Here is a 19788-nt window from a genome sequence, read left to right as displayed (position 1 = left end):
AAATGTAACCTAAGATGGATCATAATCCTGACAGAACTCTATCAGGCCCAAAAGGTATGTTAAAGATAAGAATGGAGCCGTTAGGATCCAGAACCTTGGAGTAAATTTGGTTGTGTAAAATTGATGGTGGAATACAAGAGAGTTAAAATTTTAACATTGCTGGTCCTGGGAAATGGGTTCAGGCACCATATGATTTTTATGATCACTATTCTACAGAGGGAGCTTTTATCTAGGGCTCTAATCTACCTGCTTCCTTGTTATGGCTTAGTGGTTAGTTACTGTGAAAAAGACAAGGTGAGGAGGGGTGATGCTGTGCCTGAGAATATCAGGATAAGAAAGGTGGTCTGGAGTAATGGAGAGTAGTGGAAGGGGCTTTGGGGAATTTGAAGGAAGAAGGAACTGATTTGGAGTTAAAAGTATCTACATTCTGCATCTGGGTCTGATTGAAAGATGACTTATATAAGGGTAAAATAAGTCCTGTGGACAGCTCAGATCCCGGCCAGTGAGAAGTTTTCAAGAGTGTTAACAGTACTAGCCGCAGTACCTAGATGTCTTCTGCCGTGCCTCAGCTTCAACTCTGGGTGGCTCCACTGGCTTAGGGACGGGACAGACTCCAAGAACCGGCGCTCTAGCTGGCTTCTCTCCATGATCAAATATGGTGGCTTGCTGAAGGCGGCAAGCCCGTGCTACCTCCGCAGCAGTCCAGCGCCTGTCAGTCATGGCCCGCCTGCCGCAGCTCGCAGTCTTCGACTTGGGTGTGTGCACCGCGGAATGGGAGAGGGTGTGCATAACTAGAGAGGTGCCCTGTTCCTCACATCTCGGACTCGAGTCGGCCCCTACTCCTCGCCCTCTCCTCGCTAAGCCCCTCCTCTTTGGAACACGAGTTTCCCTGGACTCCGCCCCCTCAGCTCTAGACGGGAGCCCGCTAAAACCCACTACCTTTCCCTTGCAGATTACACACTCTGGCCTTTCTGGGTTGACACTCATGTGGAACCCCCATTTCATAGGAACAGGTGAGATGAGATGAAGGCAGGGCTAAGGCCCATGTATTGGGTGGGAAGGTGGGGCTTGAGCTGAGTTCTTCCTCTCTGCCTGTTCTAGGGACGGGAGTATTCGGGACAGCAATAACCAGATCATTACACTTTACCCAGAAGTGCCGGATGTGCTGGAACGTCTGCATGGCCAGGGGGTGACCATCGCGGCTGCGTCCCGGTAAGGACCGCCTGTTCCATACAGCACTTTTTTATGGAGCACTTACTCTTTGCCAAAGGTTAGGAAATACAAAGAAGCAAAAATGCACACAGACCCTCCCTTCAAGAAAAATTCATCACCTCCTTGGGCTTGAGAGGCCTATAACTAGCATAGCGATAAATATGCGAGGTAGAGCATGATGAGGGCCAAGGAGGCAGAACAGTTATTCAGTATGAGGGGAATGTTTCACCTGGATCTGTTAGGAAAGGCCTTTGTGGAGGAGGTGGTAATCTGAGTCTCAAAGATAGAAAAAGACTCTTGAAAATGTAGAACATTCCAGAACAGGGACAGATTTCAGATTTACAATCTTTTTTTTTTTTAAACAATTTATCATCTAAGTCTTTGGGAGGCTAGAAAGTCAAGATGAATACAATGGCCACCTAGAATTCCAGAAGTTATGCTTGCCTACTTTCTGATACATTAACAATGGATTCAAAGTACAGATTAAGATTTTTTCGGGGGGGAGGGGAGGGGGAGCGTTAGCCATGGCCAATTAAGAAATTTGTTTTGCTAGACTGTACAGTTTATAACAAGTTTTATTTTCCTTGCTTTATTAAAGGAGGGGTGGGTTAGGAGGGAGAAGTTGCAAATTTTAAAATTATAATTTTAGAAAATAGTCATAATTACCTAGATTATTGAAATTTTAGCGACTTGCCCAGGGTCACACAGCCAGTATGTGTCTTGAGGTAGTGCTTGAACTCAAAATTTTCTGGCATTCTTCTGATATCAAAGGGGTACCAGTAGATCACTCTGGCTGTCCACCTGTCACTTTGTTCCTGTCATGTGACCATCCCATATTTTGTACACATCTATTTGATGTATTTTATACTCTGTTGCTTCGATTCCTCATATGTAACATGTGTATGGTTTATATGCAGCAGTCTGCTCATACCCTATCATGTATCTCATCATTGTTCTGTTACTTTTAATTTTCCAAAATTATTTATATTCTGAGTCTAACTGCCAAGTAACATTGAAGTGAGGAAGTGCAGAGTTTGAGAAATGGCTAGTGACATGACATGATAGGAGTATATACCATGATGGAAGAAATAAAGTACTGGAAAGGGGCAATTAGAAAAGGACCTAGGTTCTACAGGGCAGGGAAAGCCTATGGCTGGAAATAAAAAGCTAAGAAATCTCTATTTCCTTTTTAAAGAATAGTGAGAGTTAACTTTTAAGTGAGAGTAAAATTTTAAGGGGCTAATAACTAGATATTAATTTGTACAACTTTGCATTTTAACTTTCATTTAGATGAGTTTCCTCATCTGTTGCTTTTTCCAAGTCTCTTGTATTTTTGACTTAATTCCATCCTATAACCATTTCCTGTCTCTTCACCTTAGGACCAGTGAGATTCATGGAGCCAATCAGCTCTTGGAGCTTTTTGACCTCGATAAATATTTTGCACACAAGGAAATCTATCCAGGTTGCAAGATCACACATTTTGAGAGGTATTCAGGGCAAAGAAGGAAAAGAAAAATATGACTGGATCTGCCTGACAGTCATGGTGGGAGTGGGAAACTAACTCCCCATCCTCACAAAGCCCTGTTCCACTCAGATTGCAGCAGAAGAGTGGTATCCCCTATTCCAAAATGATCTTCTTTGATGATGAGAAGCGGAACATTATAGATGTCAGCAAACTGGGTACTGAATGGTGGTGGGGGCGGCAAAGGGGCCTTAGATATTATATATGGGGTGGGAGGAAGATTGGGGATGGCTAGTTTGCATGCTAAGGGCCCCAAAATGGTAGAGGTAAGACTGTTCTCATGCAGTCATTCTTTCCTAGGTGTCACCTGTATTCACGTTCAGAGTGAAATGAATTTGCACACTCTGACTAAGGGCCTGGAAACATTTGCAGAGTCTTGAAATGAACTCCCAAGTTCAGTCCTGCAGATGGAAGCCCTGGCCATGGACACCAGCAGGAAGAGAACAAGATTGAGGAATGCATTTTCAGGCCATCTGTAAATTGTAAAAAACATTTGTGCGTGAGCCTACAAAACCTTCCCTCGCCATAAGCCCTCTTTGTCCTTATGTATGTGGGTCAGCACCGATGCCAGGCCCTTTGCCAGACTCTGCTCCCCAGTGCTGTTTCTTGGTGTGTTATCACAATATAGCTCAGCAAATAAAACTTCCTGTGACATACTTCTGCACTTCCTCTGCCTGTCCCTACCAAAGCGCACCGAGCTCCCACTGGAGGAGAGGGACCAGGCAACCCGGCACAGACCCTTGGCCCTCTGGAGAGACTGGCTCCAGAGCCCATTAGGTTACTCTGGGGCAAACGGCTTTATCTCAGTGGCTGTGGAGATCTGGGGAGGGCGAGAGGGCGGTCACACCTGGGTGCCCGAGCAGGAGTTCCCAGGGCAGGGTCTCAGGAAGGACAGGCGCAGAGCCATGACTCAGACTGGCCAGGTCAGGGCTTTTTCTACTTCCCCCGTGGTCCTCAGTTTCATCAGACTAGATAAAGTCCCGTCAGACCTAACCAATGTCCTCCAGCTCCGCTGCCAATGACTAACAACTCTTACTGGTCCGTGGTTAACTCGGGAAACTCGGGCCCTTTAAAATGTGTGTATGTGTAGGGGGGGATTAGTCAGGTGACTGTCATCACGTGACGAACACGCTGTTCGGGATATACTTTCCCAGGTCTCCAGGCTGGAGACGCCCTATGATGAGCCTGAACCTTGAGTTGCGATTGGCCGGGTGCTGGCAGGAGGGGCCGGCCCCTCTGGGAAAGGCGGAAGTGGGTAAAGCTTCGGGAGGCCAAGGCCAAGTGTGGGGGTCGCGGCCCATCAGGGTTCCGGGAATCAGCATGAGCGGCCTGGGCAGGCTCTTTGGCAGGGGTGAGCCCTGGCAGAACCTTGCCTCCCTGTAAATGGAGGTGTGGCTGCCCATCTTTGGAGGCCTGCCTTTATAAGGGGCTGGAGAGGGTAGAAAAATCACCAAATCCGAAATATTAGGGGAACACCCCAACTCCCGCACCAGCAGGTTTGGGTCCTCCTAGAAACATCCTTTCCCCTATTTTGTCCTCTGATTCTTGAGGAAAGCGTTCAGGATTTTGAGGGCAGGAGTATAGGCCATATAGGACCCTTTCTTGGCTGAGATCTGAGTCAGTACTAATGTGCTAGGGTCTCTTTGCAAGTTTTGCTATCCCTTCCCTCTCTTCCTTCCCTCTCCCCTCCTTACCCCCTCTCCCCCCCCCCCCCCCCCTGCCTCCTGCAACCCCGGACACACGTCCTGTCTTGAAGAGAAGCCTTAAGGTCTCTTCTCCAGTCATGATCAATGGAAACTGTACTAGGGGCTGGACTGGTTTCCTCTACTCAACACTGCCCCTGCTCCATTGGACCCAGCAGGGAAGAAGGAGGAGGCCCCAAGCCCTGAAAAGGCAATTCAGAAATTGCGAGACACAGAGAAGATACTGATCAAGAAGCAGGAGTTTTTAGAACAAAAGATTCAGCAGGAACTTCAAACGGCTAAGAAGCATGGGACCAAGAACAAGAGAGGTATTAGGGGAAAGGTATAGAGGACAAAGCCATTGGAGGGGAAAGAGTCTAAGGGCTTCTAGCACTGATGGGTGGGCTGTGGGCTGGATCAGCTGCCTTGCAGGCACTACGCAGAAAGAAGAGACTGGAACAACAGTTAGCACAGACAGATGGGACTCTATCTACCCTGGAATTACAGCGTGAAGCCATTGAGAATGCTACCACCAATGCTGAAGTGCTTCGAACCATGGGGCTGGCTGCCCGTGCCATGAGCAAGGCCCACCAGGACATGTGGGTACGGGGGAAAGGAGGACATGGGCACAAACACTGGGGAAAGAATGGTCTGGCCACAGGACCTCGTGTTCCTTTCTTTTTAGAAGCAAAGAATCTTCTACAAATTATCAAATTCCCCACTTCAAAACATTCCCTTCCCCTAGTTAGAACATAGGGGAAGGGAGCAGGCCAAAATACCTGGTTTTTAAAAAACAAAAACCCAAATATTTCCCCAAAGATTCTATATTCCCTTTCTCTGCAACATGTTCCCACCCATCTGCAGACTTCTCTTGGTTCCTTCTTCCAGGGAGTGTTAGATCCATCAAGTCATGAGACTTCAAGGGGAATGGGAATGAGTTTTTTTTTTTTTTCCAACACAGGATGAAAGGCATGATTTTCTACCTATATCTCTACCCACAGGGACATCAACAAGGTGGATGAACTGATGTCTGATATCACAGAGCAGCAGGAAATAGCCCAGCAAATCTCTGATGCCATATCTCAGCCTATGGGCTTTGGGGATGATGTGGATGAGGTAACAGGATGAGGGTAGTATTGAGGATAGTAAAAGGAATCCAGGTATAGTAGTGGATTTGTGAGGCCCTTGGGAAGTAGACTTTAAAGCTTTGGGTCTTTGGAGTGATTTCTTGGCAGTACAAGGTGTTCTGATTAAATTTTGGACTTTCCATTTCCAGGATGAGCTATTGGAGGAATTAGAGGAACTAGAACAGGAGAAATTGAACCAAGAGCTACTGAATATGGGAGAGGATGAAGAGGCAGCATTAGACAAGCTGCCTGATGTCCCCTGTACTCATTTACCCACCAGTCCAGGTATTAAGAATTCTCCTTGCTTAGCCAGAGGAAGAGTCTTGAGCACTACATTGCCTGTGGGAAGGGTAATATTAATCCCTCTTGTCTTGAGTGGCCTCAGGTTGAAATTCATGTTGGGAAAATTGGCTCATGGTGCCATCAGTAATCATAGGGGTGCTGCTTGGAGAATTCTAAGGAATTTAACCCTTCTTTTGTTTCCTTTCCCCTTAGCTTCCAAGGCTGATGAGGAAGAAGAACTGAAACAATTAGTTGATTGGGTATCCTGAAGAATGCTTTGATGTTCTTGAAACTTCATCTAATTCCCTTCCTTTTCCCCCAAGTGCCAACATACTGAGCTGAAGGGTTTAAACCTCATGAGGCCCTGGTGAGGTCGTAATCTGACCTTCCTGAGGGATTTGATGTCTCACCTGGCACACCTCTGGAATGGGGTTATTTTTTGTTTTGGAGATTTTGGAAGGTGTGGGGTGGGGAGGAGAGTTCTCATTGGAAGCTGTTACAAAAGTCCTTACTCTCAATAAAATTGGGCAGATGGACCCCCATTGTCTGCCATCTCTTACCAGCCTGTAGGTGCCTACTTCAGGTCTCTGTTTCATTCTCTTTATTTCCAGAGAAGGGATGGTGGGACTTGTAGTATCATTTCTCCTCCTTATTGTTTATATCATGTGAGCAATCTGTGTTGAGCTGTAAAATCTAACTAGACGGCACCATAGTTGATCAAACTCTTCAAGTATATTGCCACAGAATTTTGGCAGTACAATTATTCCTTTACCAAGGCAGTTAGATATTGAGTCAAGAGGCCCTATTCTGCTTCCTCTGTGATTGTGGGGAAAGTAACAACCTCTCTGGTCTGTCACTTTCTTCATCTATAAAATGAGGGTGCCAGACTAGATAACCAATGGTTAGATAACTTCCAGGTCTAAACATGATTCTATGATCCTAAAACAACCCACAGTTTGGCTCCCTTTGTCTATTTATGGTAAAACAAAAGACCATAATGATGCTAAGGGTATATGTAGGAAGTTGACATCTCTCCCTGTCCCAGGTACTGTAAAATCTCTGCTTGGAACCCTGCTACTGCAGTGTTTGTGAGAGGTCACTATGAGAAATACTTACAGAATGCAATCATGTCAACACCTTTTTAAGTTTGAAGGAGGAGAGAAGCAGAACCAAGACACTTTTCTTCCCCATCTCCCCCCCAACCCTTTAGGCACATATCTTTAAAGAAATCACAGTCCAGTATTTAAGTTTAAAATACCTTTGCAGACTACAGATGGAGGCCAACCTCTATAACAGTCTAGAAGTGACTCTTTCCAAGCTTTCCCTGGGGAAATCATTTCTTTTCCCCCTGCTGATAAAACTAAATGGGAATTATGATTTCTTGTATAAAAAAAAGAAGGATGGAGGAGTCCTGCTCCCCATGCCCACATTAATTCCCTCTCCTTGACTCCTTCCCCAGTCCTACTCAACTTGCAACCTCGGCAGGGCGTGAGGTGGTAGTGTTGGAGCTTTGTGGTACGCACAGGACCTCTAGGATCTGAATTTCATGGTTGGGCCGCTCTGGCTGGAACTTGAGCACCCAGGGGTCCTTGAGGATGTCCAGGATGGTAGCACGCTTGGCAGCCTGGCGCAGCATCATATGAATCAGGTTCTGGGGCAGGGGAGAGAGAGGCCATCGCTGAGCTTGTCCTGAATTATGCTGCCTAGGCACTGGCAGCATCTGGACCTGAGATAGGAGCAGGAGTGCCCACAGTACTACTCTAGGGAGAGGATTAGACTAGGATTCCCTTAGACATGCCCAGGGTTAATACTTAGATAGGGGATGAGTGCAGGGTGTTATCAAGATCTTTGGAAGAGCAACTGTCAGTTTCCTCCTCTGTCCTGTAGCAATGGAAGCTTAAGTTTTCTTGTACTCAACTAATTTCTGATCCAGAGGAAAGTGGTTAATTATCTCCATCGGCCTTCTCTAGTGCTTTGGTCATGGGGCCAGTGGGAATAAGTGAGGTTCCTGGGATAGAGCCTAATTAATTGAGCTTTCCCCCCAACCCTCTTGTGGTCCCTTTTGGATTTGTACCCCACTTTCTAAGGGTCAGCCCAAGGGCCCAGCCCTCCCAGGGAGGCCAGCACCTTGCACTCCTGAGAGATGGGGTGGTTAGCTGGGAAGTTGACCTCCTTCTGGGTCTCTCGAAGCAGCTTTTTTAGGTTGGTATCATCGAAAGGTAGATGGGCAGCAACCAGGGTGTAGAGAATGACACCCATGCTCCAGATGTCAGAGAGGAAAGGGTTGTAGGGCAAACCCAGCAAGATCTCTGGGCAGGCATAGGCAAAACTACCACAGTAGGTCTGGCTGAGGTGGGAAAAGCAGCCCATGAGGTGTTGGGAAGATTTCGGCTGGATCTGGACGGTAGTTGGCACCATCTTGGCAAAGCCGAAGTCAGAGATCTTCACATTTTCCCGCTTATCCAGCAACAGGTTCTCCAGCTTTAGGTCCCTACCAGCAGCAGAAGGCCTGGGGGTCAGGCAGGGGCTGGGGAGAGGGGTCAGTATTAGGCTGGGAGCTAGAGGGTCAGGGGTCAGAGGAAAGAGGTGGGGAAAATGAGCTGGGGTTTGGGGTTATATAGGTATATGGCTGAGGACAAGAGACTTGGGGGTTGTCAGGCTACTCTGTATACACTGTTATGCACAGAAAGGGTTCTAAATGTCTAAAACAGATCATTGAAATGGAGAGGGAGAGACTAGCCTAGTTGTGGGAGAATGGTGAGAAGGGAGTTAAGGTAGGAGATAGGCATGTATTTTGGTGGGGAATAGGTTAATAAAGAGGAGGCTAGGTAAGCTGCAGTGAGACCACCCCCCTCTGGGAGCCAAAAAGTCCCAGATGGCAGTGCCCTCACCGGTGCACGATGCCCTTGCTATGCAGGTAAGCGATGCCTAGGGTGAGCTGGGAGAACCACTTGCCGGCAAGGGACTCAGAGCAAGCCCCATAGCGCTGGATCCACTCGAGAATATCGCCCCCCTGAGCCAGCTCTAGGATCATATACACACGAGATGTGGTCTCAATGGCCTGGTAGAAGTTGATTAGGTACTTGTGCCGCGAAACTTTCATTACCTGGTCCCAAGGAAGGGAGTTCATCAGACCTGGCAGGGGAGAGCTCATGGCTTGACTCTTAATACTTTCCTTCCCTTTCATAACTAAGTTATTAACAGTAGTGATTTCTTGTATTTATATAAGACTATATAGCTTAACCAAGCTCTTTTACTTACCTTGATCTTATCTGAATCTCAGAATAACCTTATTAACCAGGGAGAGAGGGATATCATTTTACAGATGAGGAAACAGGGTCAGAGAAGAGAGTTAAACAGCCAATAAGCAGGTGGTAAAGACAAATGAGGCCATCAAACTTCATGAAGCAGAGGTAAATGCTTTGCAGAGGTGAGCTAATTGGCCCATGTCGGTATTTTAGGCTCCTTTCCTTTTGGCAAAGGAGAGAGGGTTGTATTGGAATGGAGAGAGGATCAGACACTGCCTGGAATCAGTGGAGTTTGTACCAAATACCTCTGCTTCATCACTCTCCTAAACCCCTCGCAATCAGGCTTCCTTCTATTTCAAATCACCTACATATCACCAAATCCCATGGCTACTTTCCAGTCTCTGGAAAGCAGCTCACCGCTGCTTTTGGCCCAACTGATTGTGCCCTCTTACTGCACACTCTCTTTTGCTATGGATTCACAGATCATCTCTTGCTTTTCCTTCTATCCACCCTAATCACTTCTCTTATTTTGTCAGTATCTCCTCTCCCTAACCCCTTCATCTGCATCTTTCTCTAAAGTTTCTTGTTGGCCTTCTGCTCTTCTTGCCAAACTCATTCTCTCCCAAGGCTTCAAACATAGTCTCTCTGCAAAGGACTTCTCAAGTGCAACTCACCAGAATGCCTCATTATGTTCAATACATCTAAAGATAAGCTTATTATCTTTCTCTCTAAACCCCATTCTTCCTTCTGACTTTACTGTTTTAGCCTTCATCCTGCCTTTCATGTTCACAGCTTTGGTGTTATCTTTCCTGCTCCTCTCTCACCCACCTTTCACATCCAATTAGTTACTAAATTATTTTGATTTCATATTTGCAACACTGTTGGATCCATTCCCTCCTCTCTATTACTATTGCCATTTTCCTAGTACAAGGGGATACATTATCACCCTATCAGACTCCTAAGACAGCCGCCTAGTAGGCCTTTCTGCATCCACTTCTTCCCTCTCCACAACTATCCTTCATATTATTGTCAGAATAACAATCTATATTCATAGATTTAGTAGTTTGCTTACAAATCCTAAATAACTCTTTTGCTTCCTGAGCAAAATTCTAGCTCTTTTGGCATTCAAGATATCACCTTAGCTCTTTCATCTTATCTCAGATTTTTATCTTTCATTCTAAATTTTAATCAGATGACTTTGTCACCTGCCTCCTCTCAGTGATATGCCTTTTACCCCTTAACCCATTACCTCTCCCATCTTGTCTAATTGAATTCCTACCCATCCTTTATAAATCACTTCAATAATGTAACCACTAACATCAATTAGTAAATGAATTTTAAAGTTGTCAAAGCAATTTACATTATCATCCCACTTGATCTGAGTAACAACCCTCTGAGGTGATAATACTATGGATTGGGTCATCCCCATTTTATAAATAAACCTAAAGTCAGAAAGATTAAGTAGTCCACACAAGGTCACACAGCTAATAAGTATCAATGGCAAGATTGGAATTCAGAACTCAGTTTGGAATCCAATATAATGATACATTTATTGTGCATAAATTGTGTGATTTATTGGTATAATATGTGATAGGGGGAAGTTTACTTAGATACCACAGTGCATATGGCACTGGGCCTAGAGGCCAGAAGCCTGCATTGACATCTGATCTTAGATACTTATTGGCTAGGTGACTCCGAGCAAATTGCTTAACCTTGTTTGCCTCAATTTCCTCAGCTGTAAAAATGAGAAAAAAGAGCACTTACCTAGCAGGGTTGTTGTGAAGATCAAATAAAATATTTGTAAAGCATTTAGCACAGTTGCTAGCACATAGTAGGTGCCACATAAATGTTAGCTATTGCTATGATTGTTTATATCTTATCCCTGTAATAGGTAACTCCAAGAAAAAGAGCACTATCTCATCTATGATAAGTACATTAGTGTGGTGTGAAACAAGTGAAACAAAATCCTATGGGAGGTATACATGGCAAGCTCATTGCTGAATGGGGAGAATTTGGGAAGGCTTCCTGAAGAAGATGATATTTGAAGGAAGCAACATGGTTATCTTGAAGAGAATGCTGATCTTGGAATTAGGAAATCTAGGTTAGGTTAATGACCATGTTGAATGAATGGATCATGGATAAGTTACAGCCCTGTTTGGGGGAGGCTCTGGTATACCTAGCCCCATCTTGATGAAGGCCCCAATAGCCTGACCCTCCAAACTCTTGCCTCCCTCTCCCATCCCCACCTGGATCTCACGGGGCAGGAACTTGTTAAGATAGTCCTCAGAGGCTTTCTTTTTTGAGATGATCTTGACAGCAACATGGACTTTTTGCTTAGTGTAGTAGGCCTCATAGACCGTGCCGTAAGAGCCATTACCAATCACCTTGCCTACTTCATAGCCATACTCTTCCATGACAGAGCGATGGGCTGTTGTTGGTTGTTTTGGTGCCTGGGTGACATCCCCTCGCCCCTTAGTAACAGTAACATTGGCGGGCTGAGGGGAATGTTCACCTAGCCTGACTTTCTCGTCCAGGGAGGCTGACGCCCTTGGCCGCTGGGGGCTGCGGCGCCGAAATGAAGCTGGCCCCCAAATGCTTGCCTGTATATATACCCCGGATGGGGCACAGGGCTTTGTTGTCTAATAGGAACTTGGAGGGGGAGAGGAAGGAGGAGGGATGGACTGCTCTTTTTGTCTCCAGTAGCTGTTGTTCCTTCTTCCTCCTCCTGGTTACGGAATTCCCTCAGTTCCCATGTTCCGCACACATCACAATCTGTTCTCCACCCACTTACTGGCCACATAGCTCAAGGAGGAAGCATGGCTTGGGAACCTGCAGGGCCCTTGGCAAGCTCCAGGTGAGGTACCTGCACTGATACTTCTTTACTCTTCTGTCAAGTTCATGATAATCTATAATGACCCAGATGGTCATTGTCACTCATCTCAAAGGGATTTGGGAGGGAATAAAGGCAGTTGCAGAGGTATGCTGGAGAGAGATAGGACAGAAAGTCTTCCTCAGCAAGGCAGCTCAAGGAGATGCAATGGAACAGTAGATTTAGGACTCAGCAGAATAGAGTAGCTGGGCTATTTATTCGTCCCTCTCAAGGTTGCAATTTATTCAGCTATAAAATGAGTGGGTTAGATGACATGATGTCTTAGGTCCCTTCCTACCCTTAACCATAACTTTTTCTAAGAGCAGTAGGCCTCTTCTATTTCGTCCTCTGCTGGAAAATCACACATACACATTATTGTGTAAGTCATCAGGTAAAATTCTAAATTCTCTACTAAAATAGTTATCCCTGCTGGGCCTAGAGCCCTAAGTTCTTATGTTGGTCACATTCCCAATTCCAGAAAGTGGGTGGTTGCCTAAGAATCATTTGAATGAGGATAACTAATCACTAGGTCTTCTCTAATCTTATGCTTGAGGAGAAAATTGCTAGAAAGGAAATAATCCTGTGCAGAAATAATCCCACAGTGGAATATTAAGATATCTGTAAGTGAAGAAGCCTCACTCATCTCAGACGGCAGTCTCATTTCCTCCATGTGTACAGAAGGGAGATCAGGATGATTCTATCTCCAATCCTTGGCTGACTTTGTAATAGCTATCATTTGTTTAGCAAGCCTTCTGGAGCAGTGCATATGGAGAGCTGAAGCCTGCAGGCACTTGGATTAAGGCTGGAAAAGGGTGAATGTACACTGGCAAATTGGAATTGGGTGGTGATTTTTAGCCCCATCTCCAACAGTAGTCTAATGGAGAGTTGTACTCCAACCATCTATTTATCTCCAGGAATAGGAGGAGAGGAAGTTCTGTGCGTGATCTGAGTTTTATAGAAAAGTCTCAATTTCTCTGAGCAAATACCCAATGTCTGGAGGTGGTAGAACCACTAGGTGGGTCTCTCTGAACAAAGATGTTTCAGCATTTGACTTGAATCAAAGTCAAAAGGTTTTTCCAGTCTCCCAAACCCCAATTCTCTTTTTACCTACTCGGGATGAATTTCTCCGGTCTTTTTGTTGCTTGAATTCAAGGCATGAAATGGTGGTGCGCAATGCCCCCCACCTATTTTGATGGTGTTTGAATTGGAGGTGACAGTGGTGGTGGTGTAATCTTTCCTCTTTGGAGAATCAGTTCAATCCACCCATGAACCACGAAAACTCTAAATAATCCTTTTGAGCAGGTACCATGTTTTTTGTTCTTGGAAATTAGAAATCAGTGGAAGGGCTGAAGGAAGCAGGCCCTGGGGACCTCTGAGAGAGAAGAGTTCTGATCAAAATGACAAGAGGAGAGGCAATTTGGCTTAGGCTTTGCAGGCGGTTTGCTACCATTCCCCTTTCCCAACGCCCACCTCTACAAATCACTTAGAGTTCTCTTTGTCGCTCCGACTTTCTACTTCCCGTTCCTTCTGTTCCCTTATATTCTGTATTGCAGTGCATTTAGATACGCGTCTCAACTTCTTTATCGCAATCACTGCATCACACGGGGGAGGGGGGAGCCCAAGTAGGTTCTAAAGATTTTTCTCTGAATGCTCCAGGGAGGCTTCTCGTCAAGGGAGGGTCACTGACCGGTCTGGATTTGGAGTAAAGAATACAGGGTTCAAATGCAACCTCTGCTACTAGTCCCTCAGTCTCTCTGGGGCTCGGCTCCCTAGTCTACAAATGAAGATGGAACATCTCTCTCCTGGGTCCCCTCTTTCACACCTTCCCCTGCCCGACCATTATCATCCATGCTTCGGACCAGAACCCCGCGACAAGCACTCCAGAAATGCCAGGATTAGAGGGGTTGGTCTGGGGGGCGTTTAGAGTCCCTTCCACAAATCCTAGCGCAGGCAAGGGCGCCGGTCTTTTAAGTCCAGCTAGGGGGTGTGACTTCTCCTGGGCTCCAGAAGCTCCGAGCGGCTGTGGCGGCGTGTGAAGTCCCCGCCCTCTGTGGGCGGAAGCCTGGAATCTTGACGTGTCCTGGGCTGCCCAGGCAGCTTGCCGAAAGAACTCCCCCTCTCTTACCCCTCCCGACCCCCGCTCCGCAGTCAGAAACAGGCCGGCTTGGCCACGAGACAGTCCCGCTGAAAGGCGTTGCCGCGGAAGGGACCAAGGTAGGAGAGAAGGATGATGGATCGGGTTTAAAGCTGCAGCCAGGGTAGCTGCTAGAAACAGGCAAGTACTGGGCCAGCCCTAACTCGGGCGGTCCATTGGACGTCAGGACCTCTCCAGCGCCGCCGCCGCTGCTCTGGGAAAGACCCCAACCAAGAGCCCGTGGGCAGTAAAGGGGCCCACAGAGGCCGCCGCCGGCGCCGCCTCGGTCACCCCTCCTGCCTTAAGTGAGGACCCAGGGCTCGGGAGGAGGAAGGATTTAGAGCCTGTCAAGTTTCCATAGAAACGGAGCGGGGGCGGGGCGGGGGCGCTGGGCGCGGAGGCTGCCCCTGGGCGGTCGGGGGAGGGTCCGGGGTAGTACACTCGGCTGCTCTGGCCTCGAGCTGGGCCTGCTTATGAATGGGGAGGAAGGAGGGCGTTCTCACAAGCTGGGCTCGGGGCCTTTCAGGGCAGGACAGAGAGGTCTGACTACTTAGAACCCTAAACTGGAGCTGGAAGGAGACATAGGTCATCTAGCCCATCCTCAATTTACAAATGAGGAAACTGAGGCTGGGGAGGGGGCAGTAATGTGCCCAAGCTCACCTACGTAGTGAATGATGGCTCTGGAGCTTAAAGCTGGAGGCTTTGGACAGGAGCCTCGTCCATCCTCACTTTATATGCCCAAGACACAGCCTGAGCTCTGAGGTATGGCGGGGAGAGAGGGTCGGGCTGGATTTGTGTGACACTGACTTTTCTGCCAGGTCAGGCTGCCTTCAGGATGACAGCTCTGGAGGCCTCTCAAGGCGGGCCCTGCTTGTGGCTGCCAGTGCTGCTGGTCTTGGGCTCTGGCCACGTTCCTGGGGTGACCAGTGAGACCCACTATCAGCCTGGAGACCCAGTCATGTTATATGTCAACAAGGTGGGGCCTTACCACAATCCGCAGGAGACCTACCACTACTACCAGCTGCCTGTTTGCTCCCCTGAAAAGATCCGACACAAGAGCCTCAGCCTGGGCGAAGTGTTGGATGGTGACCGAATGGCCGAGTCCATGTATCAGATCCGCTTCAGAGAGAATGTTGAGAAACGGACTCTCTGCCAGATGCGATTAACTTTTGCCCAGGTCAGCATGTCTATGGTTACCTCTTCCCCTATTAAAATCATACCTTACACTTTCATAGCATGTTCTTATTTTAAAAGTGTTTTTCCTCATAATCATCCTATATGGCAGGGCTTTTTAAACTTTTTTCCACTTGCAACCCCCTTTTCCACAGAGATTTTTATACAACCTCAGGTATATATGTAAAATAGGTATACAAATCAAATATTTACTGATGACAACATATTGATGATAATGTATTCAGTTAAGTGACCCCATGTGGAATTGCAACCCAGTTTAGAAGCTTTGCTGTAAAGTAGTGAGGGTAGGAATTTTTATTCTAGTTTTATTTTTTATTTTTGCAATATTTTATCTTTCATTCTCAAATAGATTGTTTTATCCAACAAATTTCTTGCAATAGTAATAGCTAGCATGTACATACCACTTACAGAAGCACAAAGAGCTTTATAATTATCTCATTTTATCCTTGCATCAAGGAAAACTGAAGCTAACAGGAGTCTTGTGGATTTGTCTAGGGTCTCACAGCTAGTAAGTGTGATTTGAACTAGATTTGGATTCAGTTCCTTCTGACTCCAGATTTATCATTTTATCCATTGTGCTGCCCTGCTGTCAGTTCCTTTTCTTCATATCTACCCTCTTCCATATTTCCTCTAGCAAATCCTGTTTTAAGGCAGAATTCAGACCATAAGGAAACATGGTCTCACCTTTTTTTTATATAGTACCATAATGTCATTTTCACCCTTCTGGAGGATCCTCAGGAGAATGGACTGATTATCATATAATGAAGTTCTTCCTCTGCCACCCTGGTCCTGAGAGGATCTTGTCCAATCCTATCTATCTTTCATAGGTTGAACGGCTGCGCCAGGCCATTGAGGAATTATACTACTTTGAATTTGTAGTGGATGACCTGCCAATTCGTGGCTTTGTGGGCTACATGGAAGAGAGTGGTTTCCTTCCACATAGTCACAAGATAGGACTCTGGACTCACTTGGATTTTCACCTTGAATTCCATGGGGATCGAATTGTTTTTGCCAATGTCTCAGTTCGTGATGTCAAGCCTCATAGCTTGGATGTGGTACGGCCTGAAGAGCCTCTGGACCTCACTCACACTTACAGTGTGCACTGGTCTGAGACTTCAGCAGAACGTCGGGGAGATAGGCACCATGGGGATGATGGTGGATTCTTCCCTCGAACACTGGAGATCCATTGGCTGTCTATTATCAACTCTATGGTGCTGGTGTTTCTACTGGTGGGATTTGTAGCCGTCATCCTCATGCGGGTCCTTCGCAATGACTTAGCCCGCTACAATTTGGATGAGGAGCCAAACTCTGGTAGTTCCACCGATGACTTTGACCAGGGTGACAATGGCTGGAAGATTATCCATACTGATGTTTTCCGCTTTCCCCCATGTCGTGGTCTGCTCTGTGCTGTGCTTGGTGTGGGTGCCCAGTTCCTGGCCCTTGGCACTGGTGAGGGGAACAGGACCAACTAAAGATATCTCCCTAGGGAATGGGACTATTGATCCAGCTAAGAAAGACCTAGAAAGTGAGGCAATCTAGGGCTCTTGGCTCTATTCATAAGGTGAAGGGGGAGGTGGCTTGGCCTCGGCAACTCAAATTATGGTACTCTCTTGTTGGAAAGTATCCCTGAAAAATAGGAGAGCTACAAAGCATGTTCCACCCCTGGATTTACAGATTTAATACAAAAATTGGTAGTTTCATTTAGAGGGGATAAGAGGGAACAAATTCTTCCTTTGGAGTTCCTGTTTGAATGAGGGGAAAGGCTGATTTGGATAGGGAAAATCTAATACAGGCTTCACACTATTACTCTGTAGGCATCATCGTCATGGCCCTGCTGGGCATGTTCAATGTGCACCGGCATGGCGCCATCAACTCAGCAGCCATCTTGCTGTACGCCCTGACCTGTTGCATTTCTGGCTATGTGTCCAGCCACTTCTACCGGCAGATTGGAGGCGAGCGCTGGGTCTGGAACATCATTCTCACCACCAGCCTCTTCTCTGGTGAGAACTTCACTCACCCTGGGTTGGGCCAAAATGGGCTTTAGAGGAGGGTTGGCCTGAGGCAAATTTGTATAAAAGGGTTTTTTGGTTTGTTTGTTTGTTTTTACAGTGTTCTCCCCTGTAGGAGAATGCTTACATATCTGTTATATGATAGCTACTGGACCTTCACTACAATACCCCAGCCAGGCCTGCCCTTCCAGGGGAGTAGTCTAATTCTGAACTTTTCTAGTCTCTAGTTCAACAAAAATGCATTGCAAACTTAATTTTCTTAGTGATCTCCTCAGCATTGAGATGATTATAGGAGCATAGATTTGGAGCTATACAGTGGTAAAACAAAAGGTCCCTGCCCTCAGAATTCTTAATGATTTTGTATATCTAAGAGTCTAATAATCAAAATGTATTAGTGCCATATCCCATTTCTTAGGTAAGGCCTCATTTTTGATAGTATAATTGTGATGTTATACTGGATAGTCTTAGACTTGGAGTCAGGAAAATCTGAGTGATCTCAAATCTTGTCCCACTAGCCCTGTGATCTGAACAAATTACTTAACATCCCTCAGTTTCAATTCCTCATCTATAAAATGGAGATGATAATAGCATCTTTTTCACCAAGTTGTAAAGATCAAACTAGATAACATAAAAGATTTTGCAAACCTCAAAGCATTATATAGATACCAGCTCATTATTTTTAATAACAGGTGATAGAGGGTAACCATCTCTCTTAGTTACTATTTGTTTTGAACAATGCCTTAATTCAAATACTTTCAATTATGGATATGATAGCAGACTTTGTGGAAAGTGAGAAGAATTCAGGAACAATGAGTTCTACTCACATCTCTTAAATCATCCCATATAGATAGACTTAGCCCTATTATTGAGACTCCTATTGAGTTGGACACAAGACCAAGAGTAAGGATAATTGGAAAATTGAGTGGGTGGGGGTAGGACTAGATTTATATAGAAATCTAGGGCTAGAATGGCAGGTTAGTTCCCCCTCTTCCCCCTTCAGGTCCAGTCTAAGTGGGTCTCCCCAAGAATGTGACTTCCAATGCTGACTCTACCCTCCTGGGGGCCCCATCCCTGCAGTGCCTTTCTTCCTGACTTGGAGTGTGGTGAATTCTGTGCATTGGGCCAATGGATCGACACAAGCGCTTCCAGCCACTACCATCCTGCTGCTGCTAACAGTCTGGCTTCTGGTGGGCTTCCCTCTCACTGTCATAGGTGGCATCTTTGGTAAGAACAATGCCACTCCTTTTGATGCCCCTTGCCGGACCAAGAATATAGCCCGGGAGATCCCGGCCCAGCCCTGGTACAAGTCTACTGTTGTCCACATGACCATTGGTGGCTTCTTGCCCTTCAGGTATTTACACTTCCCACCCTCTAGACCCCTGATTCCCTACAACTTAGCTCAGCCTCAGAGATAATCATAAAATTGCTGGTCTGGTCCTATCCTACAGAAAATATTTCCAATTTTTAAAAAAGTTTTCTAGAAATTTATTGTGCATCTGTTACATTACTTCTGTCATCATAAGGAACTAATAATTTCTTTTTTTATTTTCTCCTGTAGTTACTAAAGTCTATCATAATTTATAGATCAAAGGGGGGACCAATAGGCCCATGAGGAGGTGTTTCATGGGGTATCAAAAAGGGGGCAGTCTAGATTGGCCTCCTGAAATGACCCGGGTTGGGAGTGGGAGAAGCCCTCGGGCAGCTGCATGCTCTGACCCTCGGCTTCTCCTGGCAGTGCCATCTCGGTGGAGCTCTACTACATCTTCGCCACTGTGTGGGGCCGGGAGCAATACACGCTCTACGGCATCCTCTTCTTCGTCTTCGCCATCCTATTGAGCGTGGGCGCCTGCATCTCCATCGCACTCACCTACTTCCAGCTCTCAGGGGAGGACTATCGCTGGTGGTGGCGCTCCGTACTCAGCGTGGGCTCCACGGGTCTCTTCATCTTCTTCTACTCCGTCTTCTACTATGCGCGGCGCTCCAACATGTCGGGTCCCGTGCAGACCGTGGAGTTCTTTGGCTACTCCTTCCTTACTGCCTACGTCTTCTTCCTCATGCTGGGCACCATCTCCTTCTTCTCTTCCCTCAAGTTCATCCGCTACATCTATGTCAACCTCAAGATGGACTGAGTTCCAAGCGAAGCCCAGACCCGGGCCCCTCTGCTGCTGGGACAGCTTGCTGCCCTTTCCCGGAGCCAGCCCCCGGGGAAGAAGGAAGGGACAGCAAGTGGAGGAGTGAGGGGGGGTCGTGCCAAGTGGCTTGGCTCCAGCCCTCCTCCCACTGCAATGTGCTCTTTGAGCCGGCCTCCTCCCCCCGGGGAGAGGCCCTTCAAGTCTATAAATATCTATAAATATCTATATATAGAAGGACTTATATATTAGAATTTTTAATTTGCTTTTCGTTTTGGTTCCAATGATTTTCTTTTTACAACTGTCACAATAAAGTTTGTTAAGAAACCACAACGCTGCCTCAGAAGGCGGAGCGGGGCAGGACAGGGTGGAGGGAGGAG

General features: G+C 46.5%; 4 protein-coding genes across 9 annotated transcripts; 3 read left to right on the top strand and 1 right to left on the bottom strand.

Moving 5' to 3' along the window:
• The first annotated feature begins 64 nt into the window (after positions 1 to 64).
• On the top strand, positions 65 to 3390 carry MDP1 (magnesium dependent phosphatase 1). The gene is made up of 6 exons (XM_051980542.1): positions 65 to 755; positions 953 to 1013; positions 1102 to 1212; positions 2592 to 2699; positions 2807 to 2892; positions 3035 to 3390. Exons 1-6 carry the CDS (start codon positions 719 to 721, stop codon positions 3112 to 3114), a joined length of 483 nt encoding a protein of 160 aa, XP_051836502.1. The 5' UTR covers positions 65 to 718; the 3' UTR covers positions 3115 to 3390.
• A 94-nt stretch (positions 3391 to 3484) lies between these two features.
• Positions 3485 to 6392, top strand: CHMP4A (charged multivesicular body protein 4A). 2 transcript variants are annotated; one of them, XM_051980540.1, is made up of 6 exons: positions 3485 to 4085; positions 4596 to 4745; positions 4838 to 5015; positions 5418 to 5532; positions 5693 to 5828; positions 6039 to 6392. In XM_051980540.1, the coding sequence occupies exons 1-6, from the start codon at positions 3911 to 3913 to the stop codon at positions 6092 to 6094; spliced, it is 810 nt and encodes a 269-aa protein (XP_051836500.1). In that variant the 5' UTR covers positions 3485 to 3910; the 3' UTR covers positions 6095 to 6392. The 2 variants fall into 2 exon arrangements, with proteins under 2 accessions (XP_051836500.1, XP_051836499.1); XM_051980539.1 differs by having other exon boundaries at positions 4593 to 4745.
• A 675-nt stretch (positions 6393 to 7067) lies between these two features.
• Positions 7068 to 11696, bottom strand: TSSK4 (testis specific serine kinase 4). 3 transcript variants are annotated; one of them, XM_051980537.1, is made up of 4 exons: positions 11320 to 11696; positions 8717 to 8931; positions 7953 to 8352; positions 7068 to 7476 (listed from the first exon to the last, which is right to left on the bottom strand). In XM_051980537.1, exons 1-4 carry the CDS (start codon positions 11485 to 11487, stop codon positions 7291 to 7293), a joined length of 969 nt encoding a protein of 322 aa, XP_051836497.1. In that variant the 5' UTR covers positions 11488 to 11696; the 3' UTR covers positions 7068 to 7290. The 3 variants fall into 3 exon arrangements, with proteins under 3 accessions (XP_051836497.1, XP_051836498.1, XP_051836496.1); XM_051980538.1 differs by having other exon boundaries at positions 7953 to 8316; XM_051980536.1 differs by having other exon boundaries at positions 11458 to 11569.
• A 2442-nt stretch (positions 11697 to 14138) lies between these two features.
• On the top strand, positions 14139 to 19741 carry TM9SF1 (transmembrane 9 superfamily member 1). Of its 3 annotated transcripts, none has more exons than XM_051980521.1 (6): positions 14139 to 14156; positions 14895 to 15253; positions 16098 to 16719; positions 17085 to 17270; positions 18357 to 18630; positions 19015 to 19741. In XM_051980521.1, the coding sequence occupies exons 2-6, from the start codon at positions 14912 to 14914 to the stop codon at positions 19406 to 19408; spliced, it is 1818 nt and encodes a 605-aa protein (XP_051836481.1). In that variant the 5' UTR covers positions 14139 to 14156; positions 14895 to 14911; the 3' UTR covers positions 19409 to 19741. The 3 variants fall into 3 exon arrangements, with proteins under 3 accessions (XP_051836481.1, XP_051836480.1, XP_051836482.1); XM_051980520.1 differs by lacking the exon at positions 14139 to 14156 and adding an exon at positions 14273 to 14381; XM_051980522.1 differs by lacking the exon at positions 14139 to 14156 and adding an exon at positions 14290 to 14381 and having other exon boundaries at positions 14900 to 15253.
• Positions 19742 to 19788: the final 47 nt, after the last annotated feature.

This window comes from Antechinus flavipes, chromosome 2 (assembly GCF_016432865.1).
Source record: "Antechinus flavipes isolate AdamAnt ecotype Samford, QLD, Australia chromosome 2, AdamAnt_v2, whole genome shotgun sequence".
In the NCBI taxonomy this organism is placed as follows: Eukaryota; Metazoa; Chordata; class Mammalia; order Dasyuromorphia; family Dasyuridae; genus Antechinus; species Antechinus flavipes.
Note: the sequence above shows the minus strand (reverse complement) of the source record. Positions and strands in the feature narration are given on the sequence as shown.